Source organism: Carcharodon carcharias, chromosome 16 (assembly GCF_017639515.1).
Source record: "Carcharodon carcharias isolate sCarCar2 chromosome 16, sCarCar2.pri, whole genome shotgun sequence".
NCBI classification, from domain to species: domain Eukaryota; kingdom Metazoa; phylum Chordata; class Chondrichthyes; order Lamniformes; family Lamnidae; genus Carcharodon; species Carcharodon carcharias.
In genome coordinates, this window is record NC_054482.1 from 59807582 (window position 1) to 59827114 (window position 19533).

Here is a 19533-nt window from a genome sequence, read left to right on the forward strand (position 1 = left end):
AAAAATGTTCTTTTGTTACAATCGTGTTAGGAACCGTTAAAGTTTAAAGAAATCTGAACATTCTGCAATTAACTGAAAATTATACCACAAGAACATTTTTAAAGTAAAAAAAACTTTACTGTACAAAAATTAAGTAAACACCACTAGCTTAAGACTTTAGCTTATTACTTATGCTGTAAACTCAGTTCTAGTTCTTTCTTACCCGGTCTCTCCACCCTCAAGAATTTCCTTATCTTACAAAATATTTAAAGTTTATTGACTTTTCTACTTTTTAATTCCAAAATCTTCCATGATTCTGGGAAACCATATTAATAATTTCTCTAGTTAAGTTTCATGATCCTCTTTTCCAGAATTTGCGAGCTTTTAGCTTCTTTTGATATTATTTAGATAACAATAGACACTGACTCTACCAAGGGGTCCAGAAATAGATCATTTATGCAAGTGTTTACACCTCTCCCTCTAACCTTAGGATAGCTTTTAACTGTAATTAATTATCAGCTTGTTTGAATTGCATTCACTTCAGGATTATTACCAGTTTCTAAATCAGGATTTATCTTACTTTAATACTAATTTTCTAAAGCTAAGTTATATTTTAAAACATGAATTATGAACGGGATATGAACAGTATGAAAGATTGAGAGAGTTGATCCAACGAAATATGGTAAAGGGTTTAATACCACAAACAATTTAAAAATTGGGACGTCAGAAGTAGGATAGGTCTGTGGAATGAAAGTAAGGAAATGAGTCAATTAGACCCATTTCTGGAGATCAAAAAGGGGTATAGATACATGATCTGATACGGTGGCCTATTAGGAATAGGCTGGCTGGTGTAATAGACTTCCTTTTAAATTACTAGTTCTATAATAGCCATAAATGTAATTCAAATTAAAGCTACATACAAAATAATGTAATTCAAATTAAAGCTACATACAAAAACACTAAACATGAACATTTCTAGTGGACAGGCATGGCACTGGTTATTCACCATAAATACAATAATAATTTCTAGCAAAGGCAGATCAAAACACCAAAATGTTAACGTATAACCAGATCATTAATTCCAAGAATATATTAAAAATTCTGTATGTTACTGGTTCAGTTTTGATGTTCAGAAACTCTTAGAAAATGTTTGCAGTTAAGTCGTAAAATGTTTTCAATACCACAACTGACTGGAAAAACCCAGTTTGTGAATACCTTATTCCAACAATGAAACCTGGAAATTTTACCCCGAGATGTAGAATGTTGTTTTCTTAGAATTGCAGTTAAGTTTCCACCTTGGACATAAATTAGAGAGAGTAATACAGCACACAAAACACAGTTAAACCTGGCCTTAGATTCTACATTAAAAAGAATTTATAAAACCAGACAATATTACAATACTCAAATAACCTGGAAGGGTGTTCTATTGAGGTTTGTAAACATTTTTTTGCTATTTTATTGACATAGGGGAATACATTTCCCCATCCTTTTGAGTTTGTGGAATTATAAAATGTATCAGAATTATCTCAGCTCATTTTACAGAACTCACTAATTAACCCAAAAGGTTGAATGGACCGCAGAGGTGTCTTTAAAATCGCCAAATCAATACTTGGTATATGCAAGTAAGTTAATGCCAGGAATAACTTGGAATCAAATGCTATGGCCATCATAATATTACAATGGATTGCAAGATCAAAAACGAAAAAAAAAATTAGGACAATCTATTGGATCTCATCATAGCCATGGTAGTAACTAAAGCCAGCAAAATATTGCAACAACACAATTTTACTTGGTCATTGGTCCTCATCAAGTCCCAATTTAAAAGTATGTGCAAGTGACATTCCCATGCTTTTAATCATTCATTATCTCCAATATACCTTTTCATCCCCTGGTTCCACTACCCCCCAAAAAATTTAGCTAATAGGAACTTGAAACAGGGAAATCAGAGTCAAATATACATTTTGTAACTGCAGAATTTTAAATAAAACAAGTTATCACAAGTCTAGGCAAAAGACTTCTCTTTCTGTTCTTATTGACGAATAATGGAGTCAAAGGTCATCATGGTAGACAGAATGTGGAGCTGAGGCCACAATCAGATCAGCCATGTCTTATTGAATGAAAGAACAGACTCAAGGGGCTAAATAGCCTACTCCTGCTCCTAATTCATATGTATGTGCTTTTAGTGCAATTATTTACTTGTTTATTTTCAAGTTATTTTCTTTATGCTCCATGTCACATATTGCATCTAAGCCTGATAAAACAAGTGGATGATCCATTTTAAGGAGTATAAACTGAGACTTTGAGGTGTTTAAAATTTGGTGCATGTGATTAGTCAAGTGGTGCTTTTATACTGTCAGATTCACTAGAGGAGATGTCATCTACTCTGACTCTCCACAGTAATAAGGCTGAGACCAATATATCAGTGGGATGACCAATTATGTATACAAACAAGGTCAAACCACTCCAACAAGTAAAACATAGCCACAAGCAAATCTAATTATATTATTTTTTAATGGTAGATACAAATAGGAAAATACAATTTGACTTAAGTGAAAATCACAATCAAAATGAAACAACTGAATAATTTGAAGTCTTTAATAGTAACAATGGTTACTAATTTTATGCTAATTTCTCAGTCTTTATAAAATTCCTAAAAACAATGTAAAGAAAGCAAGCACAAATGCGCTGGGTTTTGAACTATATTTATTTATACAAAGCACATTTGGTAAACAATTTAACGCTAATTTTTCATCATACCAATACCACAAGATATTGATACATTTACAAGATACATTTTCTTTTTAAAACTCTAATTATCCAATTTAACACTTCCATATCATGACATCCCTATTCATCGCTTCATGCTTCCATTTTCATTAGTTCAGAGGAAAGATTCCAATAATCTGAAATGTTAATTTTATATAATCTTTAGAGATTAAAACTCTTCGCACTTAACTGGTAGGGTCTAAGATTTGAAAGAATTTGCAAACCTTAAGGTCAGCAGTCATGAGCAGGACGAGTTAATCAATTACAAGAAATGTCATGTAACTCGGGCTATATGAGAGTTACATTACTCTGTTCCAGGAGTGAGGTAGCCTTCAGACAGTTCTCACTTGGATAGTCCTACTTTGACTTTAAACATGGTTATACAAGCATTAAAGTTAAAAAGGAGTAGGGTTTTTTTCAAAAGAAAAAGAAAACTTATTTGTGGTTATATACAGTGCATTCTTTAAATTGGAACAATTTTGTTCACCAAAAAGCTAGTGCTTTATGAACATATTCCAAAAACTTTTGGGAATATTATATTAGTTTTCTTAAAACTTTTTTGTACAAAAAAATACTTTAAAACTGTGTAGATTGTGAATTTTGAGTGTGACATTGTTTGCATCAGCTGCAGCTGAGCTGTTTATTTGACAAAAGAACAGGTCTTTCCCACATGGAGAAGGTTAGGAATCATCATCGTATTCAACGGGAACTGACTGGCCACTTTTGGTCACTTGTCTTCTCACCACATAGGAGGGTAAATCATCATCAGGCATGGCTAAACAATGCAGTACTACACTACAGCCAAACAGACCTCAAGGTCTTACTGGAAGTTCCATGCAATTCCAGTTGAAGCAATGGAATATTTCTAATATCCCATATGAGTATCACCACTTTGAAACCTTGCTGATAATTGTGTATGCACAATCATGTTTATACAGTAATTTTTCAATTACGTTCAAAAAAACTACATTTCCCTTTTAGAATCATGTAATGCTAATTAAAACATAAGATTTAACTTAACTTGAAATTGCAGAACATTAACCTTTACCTTTCTGAATAACCATCGTACAATCAGCAAAATTAAATGTTGCATCCTGCACTTTGTAGGTTACTCTTTCAGAACCTAGCTTCTCCTTTTCCCAACACTTGTAAAACTAAATGTAGCACTAATAAAATAGTGTTTTAAAAATATTAAGACACTGTGAATGAGTACCCAAAAATAGGAGGTACAAATAAATATCAAAATAGTAACAGCATACCAATTCTAGAAAAAAATAACAGGCAATTTGGCTTTTTAGTAATGAATTGGATTGCACACTAATATTTTCTTTTCATTTAGCCAATTACTTGAAGGTGAATTACAGCAAAATGCCTTCCTTCTAATTTTCTAGCAACCAAATTATTTAATCATTGATATATGTATGTACATTTTCATGAAAAAGTTGAAGTTCTTACTTAAATGGATTATTTTGCAAATAGAACATCTTGAATTGATGGTCAGGAATTTAATAAAGGGATTTTTCCAAATCAAAGAAAAAAGCTGTATAGTCTATTTCTGTAAGACTTTCCATTCTTCCATTTAGGAATGTTCCAGAGTTTCTCCAAATGATATCTTCATATCATCAAAGGAAGAACCAAGTCAAACTCTTAGATGGAGAAAAAAAGAACACACAGCACCTAACATTCTCTTCTTAGTCCCATAATAACCAGGCAGCCAAATCAAAGTTCAGGGAACCTGCTCGGGTCTTCGCTATAGTCATTTGGAATATTGAAGATAGAGTCGTTAAACCCGTCATATCGGAATTCCTGAAATGTCACAGTGGCAGTGATGGTTGGAAACACAGGTATATCTAAATAGGAGGCACAAGCAGATTAGTGCAGGTTGATCATACATGATTAAGGAGTTAATTGCAGTAAAATGCTCCAGATAGATTATTTTAAGTTTCTAATTTCTAGCAAAATGTTTGACAAGTTTTAAATGTTTTAAAAGGCAACCAAATTATTTTCATACAACTATTTTGTATACAAATCAATTCTGTGACAGCCATTCGTTGGTTCATTCCCTAGGGAATATAGTGACCAGAATCAAGCTGCCTGGTTTAAATTTCAAACAATGCTTGGCAGTTAACTGTCAGTCACCATCAACTGGGGCATTCTCCGTGGCAACACCTCTACCAGACTCCACTTGTCAACCAACCAGCACACTCTTCTCATACAGTATACATTTGTTCTTTCCCCAGATATTGACATGTTCTTGCGAATTGTCCTGAGTGCAAAATGAAAAGCTTCGACAAAAATAAAGTCTCTTTCAGCAATACTCAAGTTCTGTAGTACCAAATGCCATTGTCCAGTATAATCTTAGATGTCTACATATTTTAACAGTAGGAATGAGATTAGGGAGTGGCTGACTGAAGACACATGAATCCACATTAGCACCATACAATCAGAACATCCTTAATTTTCATTATTCCTGGGATATACAGACGATGAACGACCAGTAATCCTGATCCTATGTGCCCATTATGTTCCTTTATAACTGTATTCACTTATCCTTCACCCATCTATTTAACCAATTCTTAAGTAGCGATAAAAGCAAAAAACTGAGGATGCTGGAAATCCAAAACAAAAACAAAAATACCTGGAAAAACTCAGCAGGTCTGACAGCATCTGCAGAGAGGAACACAGTTAACTTCGAGTCCTTATGACTCTTCAACAGAACTAAGGAAAAATAGAAAAGAGGCGAAATATAAGCTGGTTTAAGAGGGGGGTGGGACAGGTAGAGCTAGATAGAGGGCCAGTGATAGGTGGAAATAACCAAAAGTTGTCATAGACAAAAGGACAAAGAAGTGTTGAAGCTGGTGATATTATCTAAGGAATGTGATAATAAAGGTAGCCCTAGTGGGGGTGGGGTGGGGGGAAGGGATCGAAATAGGCTAAAAAGCAGAGATAAAACAATGGATGGAAATACATTTAAAAATAATGGAAATAGGTGGGAAAAGAAAAATCTATATAAATTATTGGAAAAAAGGGGGATCGGAAAGAGGGTGGGGATGGAGGAGAGAGTTCATGATCTAAAATTGTTGAACTCAATATTCCGTCAGGAAGGCTGTAAAGTGCCTAGTCAGAAGATGAGGTGCTGTTCCTCCAGTTTGTGTTGAGCTTCACTGGAACAATGCAGGCAGGCCAAGGACAGACATGTGGGCATGAGAGCAGGGTGGAGTGTTGAAATGGCAAGCGACAGGAAGGTCTGGGTCATGCTTGCGGACAGACCGAAGGTGTTCCGCAAAGCGGTCACCCAGTCTGCGTTTGGTCTCTCCAATGTAGAGGAAACCATATTGGGAGCAGTGAATGCAGTAGACTAAATTGAGGGAAATGCAAGTGAAATGCTGCTTCACTTGAAAGGAGTGTTTGGGCCCTTGGACAGTGAGGAGAGGGCAAGTAAAGGGGCAGGTATTGCACCTTCTGCAGTTGCATGGGAAGGTGCCGTGGGAGGGGGTTGAGGTGTAGAGGGTGATGGAGGAGTGGACCAGGGGAGTGACCAAACATAGACTGGGTGACCACTTTGCAGAACACCTTCGGTCTGTCCACAAGCATTACCCAGACTTCCCTGTCGCTTGCCATTTCAACATTCCACCCTGCTCTCATGCCCACATGTCTGTCCTTGGCCTGCTGCATTGCTCTAGTGAAGCTCAACGAAAACTGGAGGAGCAGCACCTCATCTTCCAACTAGGCATTTTACAGCCTTCCGGACTGAATACTGAATTCAACAATTTTAGATCATGAACTCTCTCCTCCATCCCCATCCCCTTTTTGATAGCCCCCTTTTTTTCCAAATAATTTATATAGATTTTTCTTTTCCCACCTATTTCCATTATTTTTAAATGTATTTCCATCCATTGTTTTATCTCTACCTTTTAGCCTATTTCGATTCCTTCTCCCCACCCCCACCAGGACCACCTGTATCTTGCTTGTCCTGCTTTCTACTCTTAATTAGCATATTCCTTAGATAATACCACCACCTTCAACACCTTTGTCTTTTTGTCTATGACATCCTTTGGCTATCTCCACCTATCACTGGCCCTCTATCCAGCTCTACTTGTCCCCCTCCCCCCCCAAACCAGCTTATATTTCACCTCTCTTCTATTTTTACTTAGTTCTGTTGAAGAGTCATACGGACTCGAAACGTTAACTGTGTTCCTCTCCGCAGATGCTGCCAGACCTGCTGAGTTTTTCCAGTTATTTTTATTTTTGTTTTTAATCTTCTACCATCAAGTTCACATATAAAAGAGAAAAAGTTGCATCTTTATCACTTTCATAACTCCAGGCGTATAACAGAATGTGGCTTCTCACTGTGTCAAACTTTTGTACATAAACAAGCTAGCTATCCACTTCAAGCTTTGAATAAGTACTGCTGAGTTGATACATAGTTACATAGAATTTTATAGCATAGAAACAGGCCAGTTAGCCCAACAGCTCTATGCTAAATTTTATCCTCCTAGAGCCTCATCTCACCTCACTGCATCTCACTTGATCAACATATGGTCTATTCAGTTCACCTTACACACGTTATATTTCAATGGCTAGTGTACAGAATAAGAGTTCTCTGCTAAAATTCCTGAGCAATGCTATAATTTTAGTTATTTTACAATATGGAGAAGGGTGCTTATGAGTGATTGGTGAAATATAATCAGAGAATATGGTCTTGAATTTCCTCACATTTTCTGCCCTATGTAAGCAGGGTTTCCACTATACTTTTGATGAGTTTGCAGCATCTCAGTGGCAGAAAGTCAAGAAATTTCAGGGCTAACATCTAACATAAAATCTCAAAAACTGTGACATTATGAGAGAGTCTTTCTACTATGCAGTCTTTGTGGACACATTCCTGTCTTCACACTGTTGTGTGGCACTACGACAGTGCTAAACAGATCTGGCATCTCAAAGCTGGGTATTCATATGTCGCTGTGGGTCATCAGCAGAATTCTATTCCACTACAATTTAAGCTCATGGCCCAACATATCACTTTACCATTATCTTACTACTTACCTAATTTAACAGGAAATCCTGGTGGAAGCTTCATCTGAACAAATTCTCTGAGTTTATTAAAGTGCTTGAAGGGTGCTATGACCTCTAAAACATTCAGTAACCTATCAGTAAGAAATCAATAGGAAAAGAAAAATTATGGAACCAGAATAAGGTTACCACAACAAAATTAGGAAAAACATATACCAAATACATTCTAATTGATCTTTGACTGTTACACAAATTTTTTATATTATTGTGGTGACACCTGCAATTTAAAAAAGGATGAGAACCCACTCATTTACATATACACTGGTTAAATGTTTCATTCTTGTCCAATACAACGTATATTTATATAGCATCCATTAACGTAATAAAACACCCCAAGGACCATAATAAAACAAAATATGACACCGAGCCACAAAGAGATATTAGTTCAGATAACCAAAAACATGGTCAAAGTAGCACGTTTTAGGGAGCTTCTTAAAAGAGGAAAGTGAGGGTCAGAGGCCAAGAGGTGTCGGAAGGGAATTTCAACTTAGGGCCTAATCAACTGAAGGTGTGAACACCAATGGAGGAGCGATTAAATTGGGGATGCTCAAGAGGTCAGAATTAGGTGAGCACAGATATCTTGTGGGGCTGAAGAAAATTAGCAGCGATGGGAGTGGGGGGTGCTGTAGTGAGGTGAGTGAAAGAGGAGGAGAAACCATGGACGGATTTGAAAGCAAGGACGACAATTTTAAACTCAAAATTTTGCTTGGCGGGGAGCCAATGCAGATCAGGGAACAAAGGTATGATAGTTGAATGACATTTGGAGAGAGTTAATACAATGTGGGAGCAGGAAGAGAAACCATTACAAGTGACACTCTGGCAATGATTGAATTTTTGAAGTTTTTTGTTTCAAAAATATCTCCTGATTGGGGAAGGGAATGTTAGATATTTTACATTAATGTCCAGTGAAAGGAAAATCAGCTTACTGAGTGTGTAATCTAAAGATAATGTTCCAACCAAATATCAGTTTGAAATCATGGGGAAAGTTAGCAAGCAAAACAAAAACTTGTTAAATCAGTTGTGTTTATGTAAAATACTAATCGGACTTTCACTGCTTTCACTGTTAAGTTTTCTGTACAAAAGTTTAAGTTCTCGAATACTCAAGGATTTGTTGTGCTCTGCATAAGCATCATATCTGCAAGGAAATGATGATGAATACATCCACACATGACTACTTACGAGTCAATGCCCAGAGGAAACTCCTGGCTCATGGCTATTGTGGCTTTGAATGTTTTTTTGCTCTCTTTGCAGACCAGTTCTCTTCCTAGATGAGGAGCCCTAGACGCAAATTAAAGTTATATTAGTGAACAGTTATTGATAAGATAATAGCAGTGTAGAAGAGAAAATCTAAGATTTGTTATACGAATGGTTAGCTTGTATAATAACCAAGATAACCACAAGAAATCAAGGCTTCTCTCCCATTATATATGAAATTTAATATCAACAGCTAGGAGCCAAGTGTGGTGGCTTGTTCACTAAGCAATAGCCAACATAAATCACAAATATTTTTCCAATCCCACAACACTGATTATTAATCTGAAAACAGTTAATTACCTCCCTTCCAGTTGCTTTAGAAACTAACAGATATTGCCTCAAAAAAAGGCATTAGAGAATTAGGATGCATTTGTATTGCCACTTTAACATTACTGCAAAGCATTTTTCATGAAGCAGTAATTTTAAAGTTACAGTGCAACTCTAGAGCAAGGGCCAGACCAGACTCTGGCGAGATCTCATGAAGCAGATAGTCTCATGTCACTTAGCTATGACAAGGAAGTATAATCCCAGCATACTATCAAATCAAGTTTAAAAGTTCTGGATCCTTTGGATTTTGTTGACACTTTATAAAGCTTCGAGTGGATTTAAATGCCACAAGTGAGTACACTTGCGGCCAAACTCAGTTTCAAGAAGGGGAATTTTGCCTCAAAAATTCAATTCATTATTTTATGATAGGCAGCTCTCTGAGCACTGTAAAATTGGAATCTGATTGTTCTATTAAAACTGTCTTCTGGTGGATCTGGGATGGTATACCCATGCATATGTAAAGTTCTCTTCTTTGAGACAGGACAATTAGTTTGAGCAAGGCAATTTATTCGAGCTAATGCATGGCTGGAATCAATATTATTTTAAAGCAAAAAACAGCCACCACTCTGCTGATCTCCTATTGGGTAAATGTACCTGCTGGTATAGTACTAAATCACAGGGCACTAGACTATCCCTGGTTCAATACTTATTTAGTGCTGAGTTAGCTCTCCATCAAGGCAATATTTGGGGTACCAGTGTTCATAAGATAGGAAAGTGGCTAAAAAGATTAGATAGATTAGAGTGGATGCCTGATGAAGGTAGCACCAAGATTTACCGTAAAGCTCAAGTCCATAGTCTGGGATCACAAAAGGAGGAGACTGAATGAGATACCGAAGAGCTGACAACATATGTAGAACTGTGCCCCTAGCATCTTCAGAAGTGGCAAAAAAAATTGTGGGGGCGTATGGGGGAAGAAATAAAAAAAGTATAGAAGCATAAGGGTTTCAGAGATGGGGAAATGCAAGGCCATAAAAGGATGAGAATTTTAAATTGGAAGGATTGGGGACCTGGAGCTAAAGAAGATCAGCAAATACAGGGCTAACGTAGAATAGTATACTGGCATCAAAGTTTTGGAGGAGTTGCAGGTTTATGGAAGGGAGAGGATAGGATATCAGCAGGAGGGCATTGGATCAAGTCTGGAGGTTCCTGCAGTATGGGCAAGGGTTTTTGGCAGCGTATGTGATAAGGCAGGGTAAATATGTGAGTGATTGGTCTATGTTGGGAGAGGATGTGGTCAGAAAGTCAATTCACGATTATAAAATCGTGCAGCACAGGATTCGGCCCATCGAGTCTACACCGACTCTTTTGAAGATTAATCCAGTTAATCCCATTCCCCTGCTTTTTCCCTGCAATTTTTTCTCCTTCATGTATTTAGCCAATTCCCTTTTTTTTTCCCTATCTATAGCTGCCCCGAGAAGGTGGTAATACTTTCCCTTAAATCACAACAGTACTTGCATTGATGGGTCTTCCACGATGGTGCAACATAGGAAATTCCAAGATTTTGATTTAACGACAATGATGAAATGACATTATCTGTCCGTGCGAGGATGGTGTTTGGCTTACTTCAAAGAGGGTGCCGAGATTGCATTTCAATTCAAGCTGACATAACTGGTGAAGGGGACAAAATCAATAGCAAAGAAATGGAATCTGTGACTTGACTAAATACAACAGCCTGGGTCTTCTCAATGCTCAATTGCAGGAAATTGCCTCTCAGTGGGCTGAATGTTGTACATAAGGCAGTGGAAGGGTTGAGTGAGCTAGTGGTCAGTTAAAATTGAATGTCAATAGCATACATATGATCACACTTAGCGTACAGTTCCAGTCACCACAGTCCAAAAAAAGTTGCAGCTTTTGAGAGGATACAGAAGAAGGCAATCAGAATGCCAGAGGAGATGAGCAGATTGAATTATATCAAGCAATTACTCAAATTGGGCATGTTCTCAATGGAAAAGAGATGAGGTGACATGATTGTGTTTTTAGGATTCTAATGGAATGAATTAATGTTGAGCATAAGCAGCAGATTCACCTAGTTTAGAAATGTAGAACTGAAGGACACAAGCCTGCATTTTGAACAGAAGTGCAAACCTAATCTGCAAAAATGTCATGATCACAAGGGAGCCTGTTTCATAAGTTTACACTCTCGCACTAAAGCAGAAGTAGATGGTGCTGATTCAAACAAATGCAAGTTAGATTTCTTTCATAAAATAAACTTCGGGACACAGTATATGAGGAATTTAAGACATGACCAAATTATGTTTAATAAATCAGAACGTGCTGGAAATACTCCACAGGTCTGGCAGCATCTGAGGAGAGAGAAACAGAATTGATATTTCAATTTGAATACGATTTCTTCAGAAGCTTTGGGAGAACTGGATCTGGATCTTTGGTTCCTGAAGTTTTCCACCATTTAAGGTTTGCCTCAGCTGATGACTGGGTTGTTGTCGATTAGTTGGTAGAGATTGAGTGCCATGATTAGTCAGTAATTCCACTGTTGCCATATCATGTGATTACCAGGACGGCAGAAAGTGAACTAGATGGACCTTGATTTTTTTTTTCATCTTGTACCTCCTATGTGGACCCTGGCCCCCATGTCTTCAGTTGTTGCTGCCAAGGAGGCCACATATAGATTCGGAAGAGGGGCTAAGCATACTTCATTGGTGGACTTCAGGAGTAACTGTGCAGGGATGGGAAGAGAATCCATTGTGAATTATGTTTGGATAGGCAAGACTGAACCAAAGTGAGTGTTGTCCCACCTGGACAATGGAGGACAGCCATTGGAGGATGGTGGTGTGGTTGATGATACCAAAGGGATGCAGAGAGGTGATGAAAAGCAAGGAGTGATAATACAGCACAGTCAAAAAGGACGTCATCTGTGACTTTGACTGGGGCCATTTCAGTGCTATGACGGGAGCAAAAACCTGGCTGAAGAAATTCAAACATGGATTTGCAAGAAAATTGGCAACTACATATTGAAGGACTTTGGAGCGGAAAGGCAGAAGCTTATGGGACAGCATTTTGGAAGGGCAGAGAAGCCAAGTGTGGGTTGTTTTGAGAAGTGGGTTTATGGCAGCCGTTTTGAAAGGGAGGGGACAGTACGCAAGGAAAAGAAACCGTTTACAATTTCAGCTAGCATCTGGACAGGAAAGGGAAGTTCGGTGGTCAGCAGTTTACTGGAATCTGGTCAAGAAAACAGCAGGTATGTCTCATAGACAAGATGAGCTTACAGCGAGCTCAAGGGTAAAGGGGAGAAATATTAGGGAAGGACATGGATTCAAGGTTAGGGTTGGTGGTATAACAGAGGCAACTGAGTGAATGGCCTCAACCTTACTGACAAAGAAGCCCATGAGGTATTTGCACTTGTTGGGAGGGCAGGATGGAGGTGACAGCAGATGGCTGGCAACAATGTTCCCTCGAGTTCTGTGGCATGCAGAATGTACTGTGTAGGCAACAAAAAGACTGCACACAACCAGTGTTCCCATTAAGATATGTACATATGTGTAGCTGTGTGACAATCTTAAAGGCAGTGCACTGTGCAACAAACAGACTATGTACAGTAAGGGAAATTAAAGTACAGAGTAAAGGGATGCACAGAGAGGAGACGACACCAGAGTGCGAGGTAGACAGTGTGTGTAGTTGGGAATCTGGGTTCATGTGGGAATTCAGTGCAGAGGGTCAAAGATGTGCTCCTTTGGTGAGTTTTCTTCCTTTGACTCCGAGATGGGAGGATGCAACTTTCTATTATTTTAGTTGTGTAATTATTAACTAATTGACTAATTAAATACATAAGGTTGGACAGAAATGGCAGGAATGATGGTGTGCCATGGCTACAGCATGTGGGAATCTGTGGAATGCACCGCAATCCCAGACAACCATATCTGCAGTAAGTGTCTACAGCTTGCAGAACTTTGGCTCAGAGTTGCGGAGCTGGAGTCAGAGTTGTGGATATTGCGGGGCATGTGGGGTGGGGGTGGGGGTTGCCTGTAAACACTGTTCCAAGAGGCAATCACACCCTTATGTTAGGCAGAATTTTACAGTTGGTGAATGGTCAGGGACAGTGGGGGTGTAACTGTGAGTCAGACAGGATGGGGAATCAGCACACAGTGACGGAGGAACCTCAGCCTCGGACAGTGTCCAACAGATAAGAAGTGCTTGCTATCTGTGTGGATGAGGAGAAGGACTGCAAGGTGGATGAGTGGACTGGCCATGGTACCATGCTGAAGGATGCCATTCAAGTGGGGGAAGCAAAGAAGCATTTGGTAGTGATAGGAGACAGTATAGTCAGGGGGATAATACTGTTCTTTGCAGCTGGGACAGGGATCTTAGAAGGTTGAGTTGCCTGCCCAGTACCAGGGTTAACAATGTCTCCTCATGGCTAGAAAGGAACTTGGAGTGGGAGGGGGAGGATCCAGTTGTCGTGGTACACATGGGAACCAACGACATAGGCAGCACCAGGAACGATGTTCTACTGAGAGACATTGTTGAGTTAGAGTCCAAATTAAAACAGAGAATATCTTCACACATTGTTACCTGAGACACATGCCAATTGATGTGGGGTCAAGCAGATTAGAGAATTAAACACATGGTTCAAAGAAAGGTGTGGGATGAAGGGGTTTCGATTCATGGGGCATTGGCATCAATACTCAGCGAAGAGTGAGCTATTCTGCTGGGATGGGCTCTGCTTGAATCTCACTGGGTATGGCTGGCCAATTGTATCAGCAAACAAGGTAATTGAAGAAAATAGAAATTAAAGGTTCTTTATCTGACTGAAGCATCTGCAATAAGACAGATGAACTAGTGGCACAGAGGTAAATGATTTAGATCTAATTGCCATTAAAAACATGATTACAAGATGATCAAAGTTGGGAAATAAATATTCCAGAGTACACGATGTTTCAGAAAGATAGATAGAATGGCAAAGGAGAAAGGTGGCCCTGATAGTAAAGGATGATACAAGTATATTAGTGAGAAATCATCTTGGCTCAGAAAATCATGAAATAGAATCAGGAAGGATGGAAACTAGGAATAGCAAGTGTCAGAAAAAACTGGTGGGAGTAGAAGCATGTAAAAATAGCAAATAGGAGCAGGTGCAGGTCATTCAGCCCTTCGAGCCTGCTCCATCATTCAATATGATCAGAGCTGATCCTCTATCTCAACGCTGTACTCCCACACTCTCCCCATAACCTTTGACACCTTTAGAGTCCAGAAATCTATATTCTTCTTAAATATATTGAGTGACTTGGCCTCCACAGACTTATGTAGTAGAGAATTCCACAGGTTCACCACCCTCTAAGAGAAGAAATTTCTCCTCATCTCAGTCTACCCTGTATCCGGAGATTGTGACACCTTGTTTTAGACCACCCCCCACCCCCTGCCAGCCAGAGGAAATATCATCCCTGCATGCAGTCTGTCCATCCGTGTCAGAATTTTATGTGTTTCAATGAGATCTTCTCTCATTCTTCTAAACTCTAGTAAAAACAGGCCTAGTCGGCCAAATCTCTCCTCATACAATCCTGCCATCCCAGGAATCAGTCTGGTGAACCTTTGCTGCATTCCCTCTATGGCAAGTATATCCCTTCTTAGTTAAGAAGAACAAAACTGCAATAATACTCCACGTGTGGTCTCACCAAGGCCCTGTACAGCTGTCCTGTAAGACATCCTTGCTCCTGTTCTCAAGTCCTTTCACAATGAAGGCCAAAATATCATCTGCCTTCCTAACTGCTTGCTGCACCTGCTTGCTTTCAGTGATTGGTGTACAAGGACACCCAGGTCCCTTTGTACATCAACATTTCCCAATTTATCACCATTTAAATAATACTCTGCCATTCTGTTTTTTCTACCAAAGTGGATAACTTCACACTTATGCACGTTATACTGCATTTGCCATGTATTTGCCCACTCACTCAACTTGTCTAAATCACCTTGAAGCCTCTTAACACCTTCCTCAATGCTCACATTCCCACCAAGTTTCATGTCGCCAGCAAACTTAGAAATATTACATTTTGTTCCCTCATCCAAATCATTGAATAGCTGGGGCCCAAGCACTGATCCCTGTGGTATCCCACTAGTCACTGCCTGCCACTCTGAAAAAGATGCATTTATTCCTACTGCTTTCTGCCTGCTAACCAATTCTCAATCCATAATATCCCAAACCCCATGTGCTTTAATTTTCCACAATAACCTCTGATGTGGGACTTTATCAAAAGCTGTTTGAAAATCCAAATGGTTCTCCCTCATCTATTCTGCTAGTTACATCCTCAAAGAACTCCAGGACGTTTGTCAAACATGATTTCCCTTTCATAATTCCATGTTGACTCTGACAATCGCCTGAAGCCTGATTAGGGCCCGAATAGGTGTTGATTACCATTTGAAGCTTAACTAGTGAGAGTAATCTCAGCTCACCTCAGCTCTATTTAATAAAGGGACTATTTAGAAACACACTACAGTGTGCTTGCACACGAGCAGGGAAGAGATCTCATCTTGAGTAAGCGTGGGTATTGGCAATTTGGTGCACAATGGGAATTGGGGAAGAGGTGCTCTTAGCATTTTTTCTTTGCTATCCAACTTCTTAAATCTTCAGGAGAGTGGTCTTGCCCTGCTGCAGCAGTAGAGGCTACAAGGGAAAGGAATGACTGGTAAGTAGTGGGTAAGGTCAGCTAAGTATTTACTACTTTCATCGCTCATAGTTTAAGGTCTTTCTGTGATTTATAGTTTGTATATTCTGTTGTAACGCGGATCAGGAAAGAAGGGCCTGCAAGTAATTGGTTTAAAAGGTTTAATTTAATGGGATAAGTCATGGCAGGAGAGCTCAAAGCCGTGGTGTGCTCCTCGTGCTCCATGTGGGAAGCCGGGAACCAGCATGTGTGCAGGAAGTGAGTCCAGCTGTAGCTCCTGGAAGCTCAGGTTTCAGGGCTGGAACAGCGGCTGTGGACACTGTGGAGCATCCACGAGTCTGAGAGCATCATGAATAGCACGTTTAGAGAGATGGTCACACTGCAGCTGAAGGGACTTGAGGAAAGGAAGGGAATGGGTGACCACCAGGCAGTCCAAGAGAAACAAGCAGGTAGTTTAGGAATCCCCTGGGGTCCTGCTCGCATATCGGTATTCCATTTTGGAGGCTGATGAGGGCACTGGTTCCTCCAGGGAGTGCAGACAGAGCCAAGCTTCTGGCACCACAAGCAGCCTGTCTGTACGGGAGGGAAGGAAGAGAGGAAGAGCAATAGGAATAGAAGATTCTTTGGCCAGGGGAACAGGTAGGCGCTACTGTGGCCATCAGCGACTCCAGGATGGTGTGTTGCCTCCCTGGTGTCAGGGTCCGGGATGTCACTGAACAGCTGCAGGGCATCCTGAAGAGAGAGGGTGATAAGGCAGAGGTCATGGTACATGTTGGTACCAATGACATAGGTAGAAAGAGGGATAAGGTCTTGCATCAAGAATTCAGGGAGTTAGGCAGTAGACTAAAAGGCAAGATCTTTCAGATTGTAATCTCTGGATTACTCCCAGTGCTACATGCTAGTGAGCTCAGAAATAGAAGAATTGCGCAGACGAATACATGGCTTAAGAGTTGGTGCAGGAAGGAGGGTTTCAGATTCATCATGGATTACTGGGACTGTTTTTGGGGAAGGTGGGACCTGTACAAGCGAGTCTACATCTGAACCAGAGCAGGACTAACATCCTTGCGGGCAGGTTTGCTAGTGCTGTTGGGAGGAGTTTAAACTAATTTGGCAGGGGGAGTGGACACAGAATGTTAGCAGAATAGGGATACATCATAATACAGTAAAACAATCAAGTCAGAGGGAGTACGGCTGCATTAAGTTTCAGGGGAGTAAGGCAAGGCTGGATGGCCTCTACTTTAATGCCAGGAGTATTATAGGTAAAACAGGGGTGAGAACTGACATGTGGAATTGTGATATAGTAGCCATCACTAAGACGTGGTTGAGGGAGGGGCAGGTTTGGCAGCTCAACTTTCCGGGATATAGAATATTCAGGTGAGACGGGGAGGGGGGAAAAGAGGAGGAGGCATTGCATTATTAATTAAGGAGTCGGTTACTGCAGTAAGGAGAGATGATATCTTGGAGGGGACATTGAATGAAGCTTTGTAGGCAGAGTTTAGGAAAAAATAGGAGCAGCCACATTGTTAGGCGTTTATTAGAGACCCCCAGATAGTCAGCGGGAGATTGAGCAAATATGTGCACAATTTACAGAGGTGTGTGAAAACAATAACAATAGGGTAATTATATTAGGTGATTTCAACTTTCCCAACATTAATTGAGACAGACATAGTGTTAAGGGCTTGGATGGAGTGGATTTCTTGAAATGTATACAGGAGAACTTTTTTGGTCAATATGTAGAGGGTCTAACAAGGGACCTAATTCTGGGGAATGAAGCCGAACAGGCGGCTGAGGTGGTGGTGGTGGGGGGCGCATTTTAGTGATAACGACCACAACATGGTACAGTTTAACCTTGTTATGGACAAAGAAATAGACAAGTTGCAAAAAATTGTTTTGGATTGGGGGAGAGTGGATTTTAGTAAAATAAGGCAGGATCTGGCCAAGGTAGACTGGGAACAGCTACTTGTGGGGAAATCTACAGAGGAACAGTGGGGGGTGGCATTCAAAAAGGAAATGGGGAGGGTACAGGCTCAACGTGTTCCCTCTAGGGTGATAGGAAGCAGTAACAAGCCCAGAGAACCATGGATGACCAGAGAAATTCAGGATATGATGAGAAGGAAAAGAAGCTTTTAGCAGGTACAAGGAAAGCAAATCAGCAGAGGCATTAGTAGAGTACAGAAAGTGCAGGGTGGAGCTTAAGAAAGCAATTAGGAGAGCGAAAAGGGGATTTGAGAAAGCTCCGGCTGTAACAGTAGGGAAAATCCCAGGATATTCCATAAGTATATCAATAGGAAGAGGATAACTAGGGAAAGAGTGGGGCCCATTAGGGACCAGGGGGGCAATCTATGGGTGGAGCCAGAGGACATCGGTAGAGTGTTGAACGAATACTTCACCCAAGAGAATGAGGATGAAGGTATCGAACTTGGGGAGAGAGACTGCGAGGTTCTTGAGCAAATTGATATAGGGAGTGACAAAGTATTGGAGGTGTTGACAGGCTTAAAAATGGACAAATCTCTAGGTCCAAATGATTTGTGTCCCAGACTGCTGAGGAAGGGAAGGGAGGAGATCACAGGGGCTCTGACCCAAATTTTTAATTCCTCTCTGGCCACGGGGGAGGTGCCAGAGGACTGGAGAACAGCTCATGTGGTTCCGCTATTTAAGAAGGATTGTAGAGAGAAGCCACGGAACTACAGGCCAGTGAGTCTCATGTCAGTGGTAGGGAAACTATTGGAGAAATTTCTGAAGGAGAGTATCTATTTCCACTTGGAGAGGCAAGGTTTGATCAGGGATAGTCAGCATGGCTTTGTCAGAGGGAGGTCATGCCTAACAAAATTGAATGAATTTTTTGAGGAGCTGACCAGGTGTGTAGACGAGGGTAGTGCAGTTGATGTAGTTTATGTGAATTTCAGCAAAGCCTTTGACAAGGTCCCACATGGGAGACTTATAAAGAAGGCAAATGCAAATGGGATACAGGGTAATTTGATAAGGTGGATTTAAAATTGGCTTAGATATAGGAGACTGAGGGTGATGACAGAAGGATGCTTTAGTGACTGGAAGACAGTGTCCAGTGGTGTACCACAGGGATCTGTGCTGGGTCCCCTATTATTCGTCATTTATATAAACAACATAGATAACTGTGTGGGGGATAGGATTAGTAAGTTTGCGGATGACACAAAGATTGGCTGGGTGGTTAACAGTGAGGTCGAGTGTCTTGGGCTACAGGAAGATATAGACGGGATGGTCAAATGGGCAGATAAGTGGCAGATGAAATTTAACCCTGAAAAGTGTGAGGTGATGCACTCTGGAAGGAGTAATTTGACAAGGAGGTATTCAATAAACGGCATGACACTAGGACGTTCTGAGGAACAAAGGGACCTTGGCGTGTGTGCCCATAGATCTCTGAAGGTGGAGGGGCATGTTAGTGGGGTGGTGAAAAAGGCATATGGGACACTTGCCTTTATCAATCGAGGCATAGATTACAAAAGTAGGGAGATCATGTTGTATAGAACCATGGTGAGACCACAGCTGG

The 19533-nt window shown here is 40.2% G+C and overlaps 1 protein-coding gene across 1 annotated transcript in view; it reads right to left on the reverse strand.

Moving 5' to 3' along the window:
• Positions 1-2473: 2473 nt before the first annotated feature.
• ankrd13c (ankyrin repeat domain 13C) overlaps positions 2474-19533 on the reverse strand; it is a 93429-nt gene continuing 76369 nt past the window's right edge. The window contains exons 11-13 of the mRNA XM_041208574.1: positions 8995-9093; positions 7789-7889; positions 2474-4595 (exon numbers count right to left, since the gene is read on the reverse strand). Coding sequence (XP_041064508.1) covers positions 4465-4595; positions 7789-7889; positions 8995-9093 — 331 coding nt within the window. The 3' untranslated portion in view covers positions 2474-4464. The remainder of the gene's footprint in view (positions 4596-7788; positions 7890-8994; positions 9094-19533) is intronic.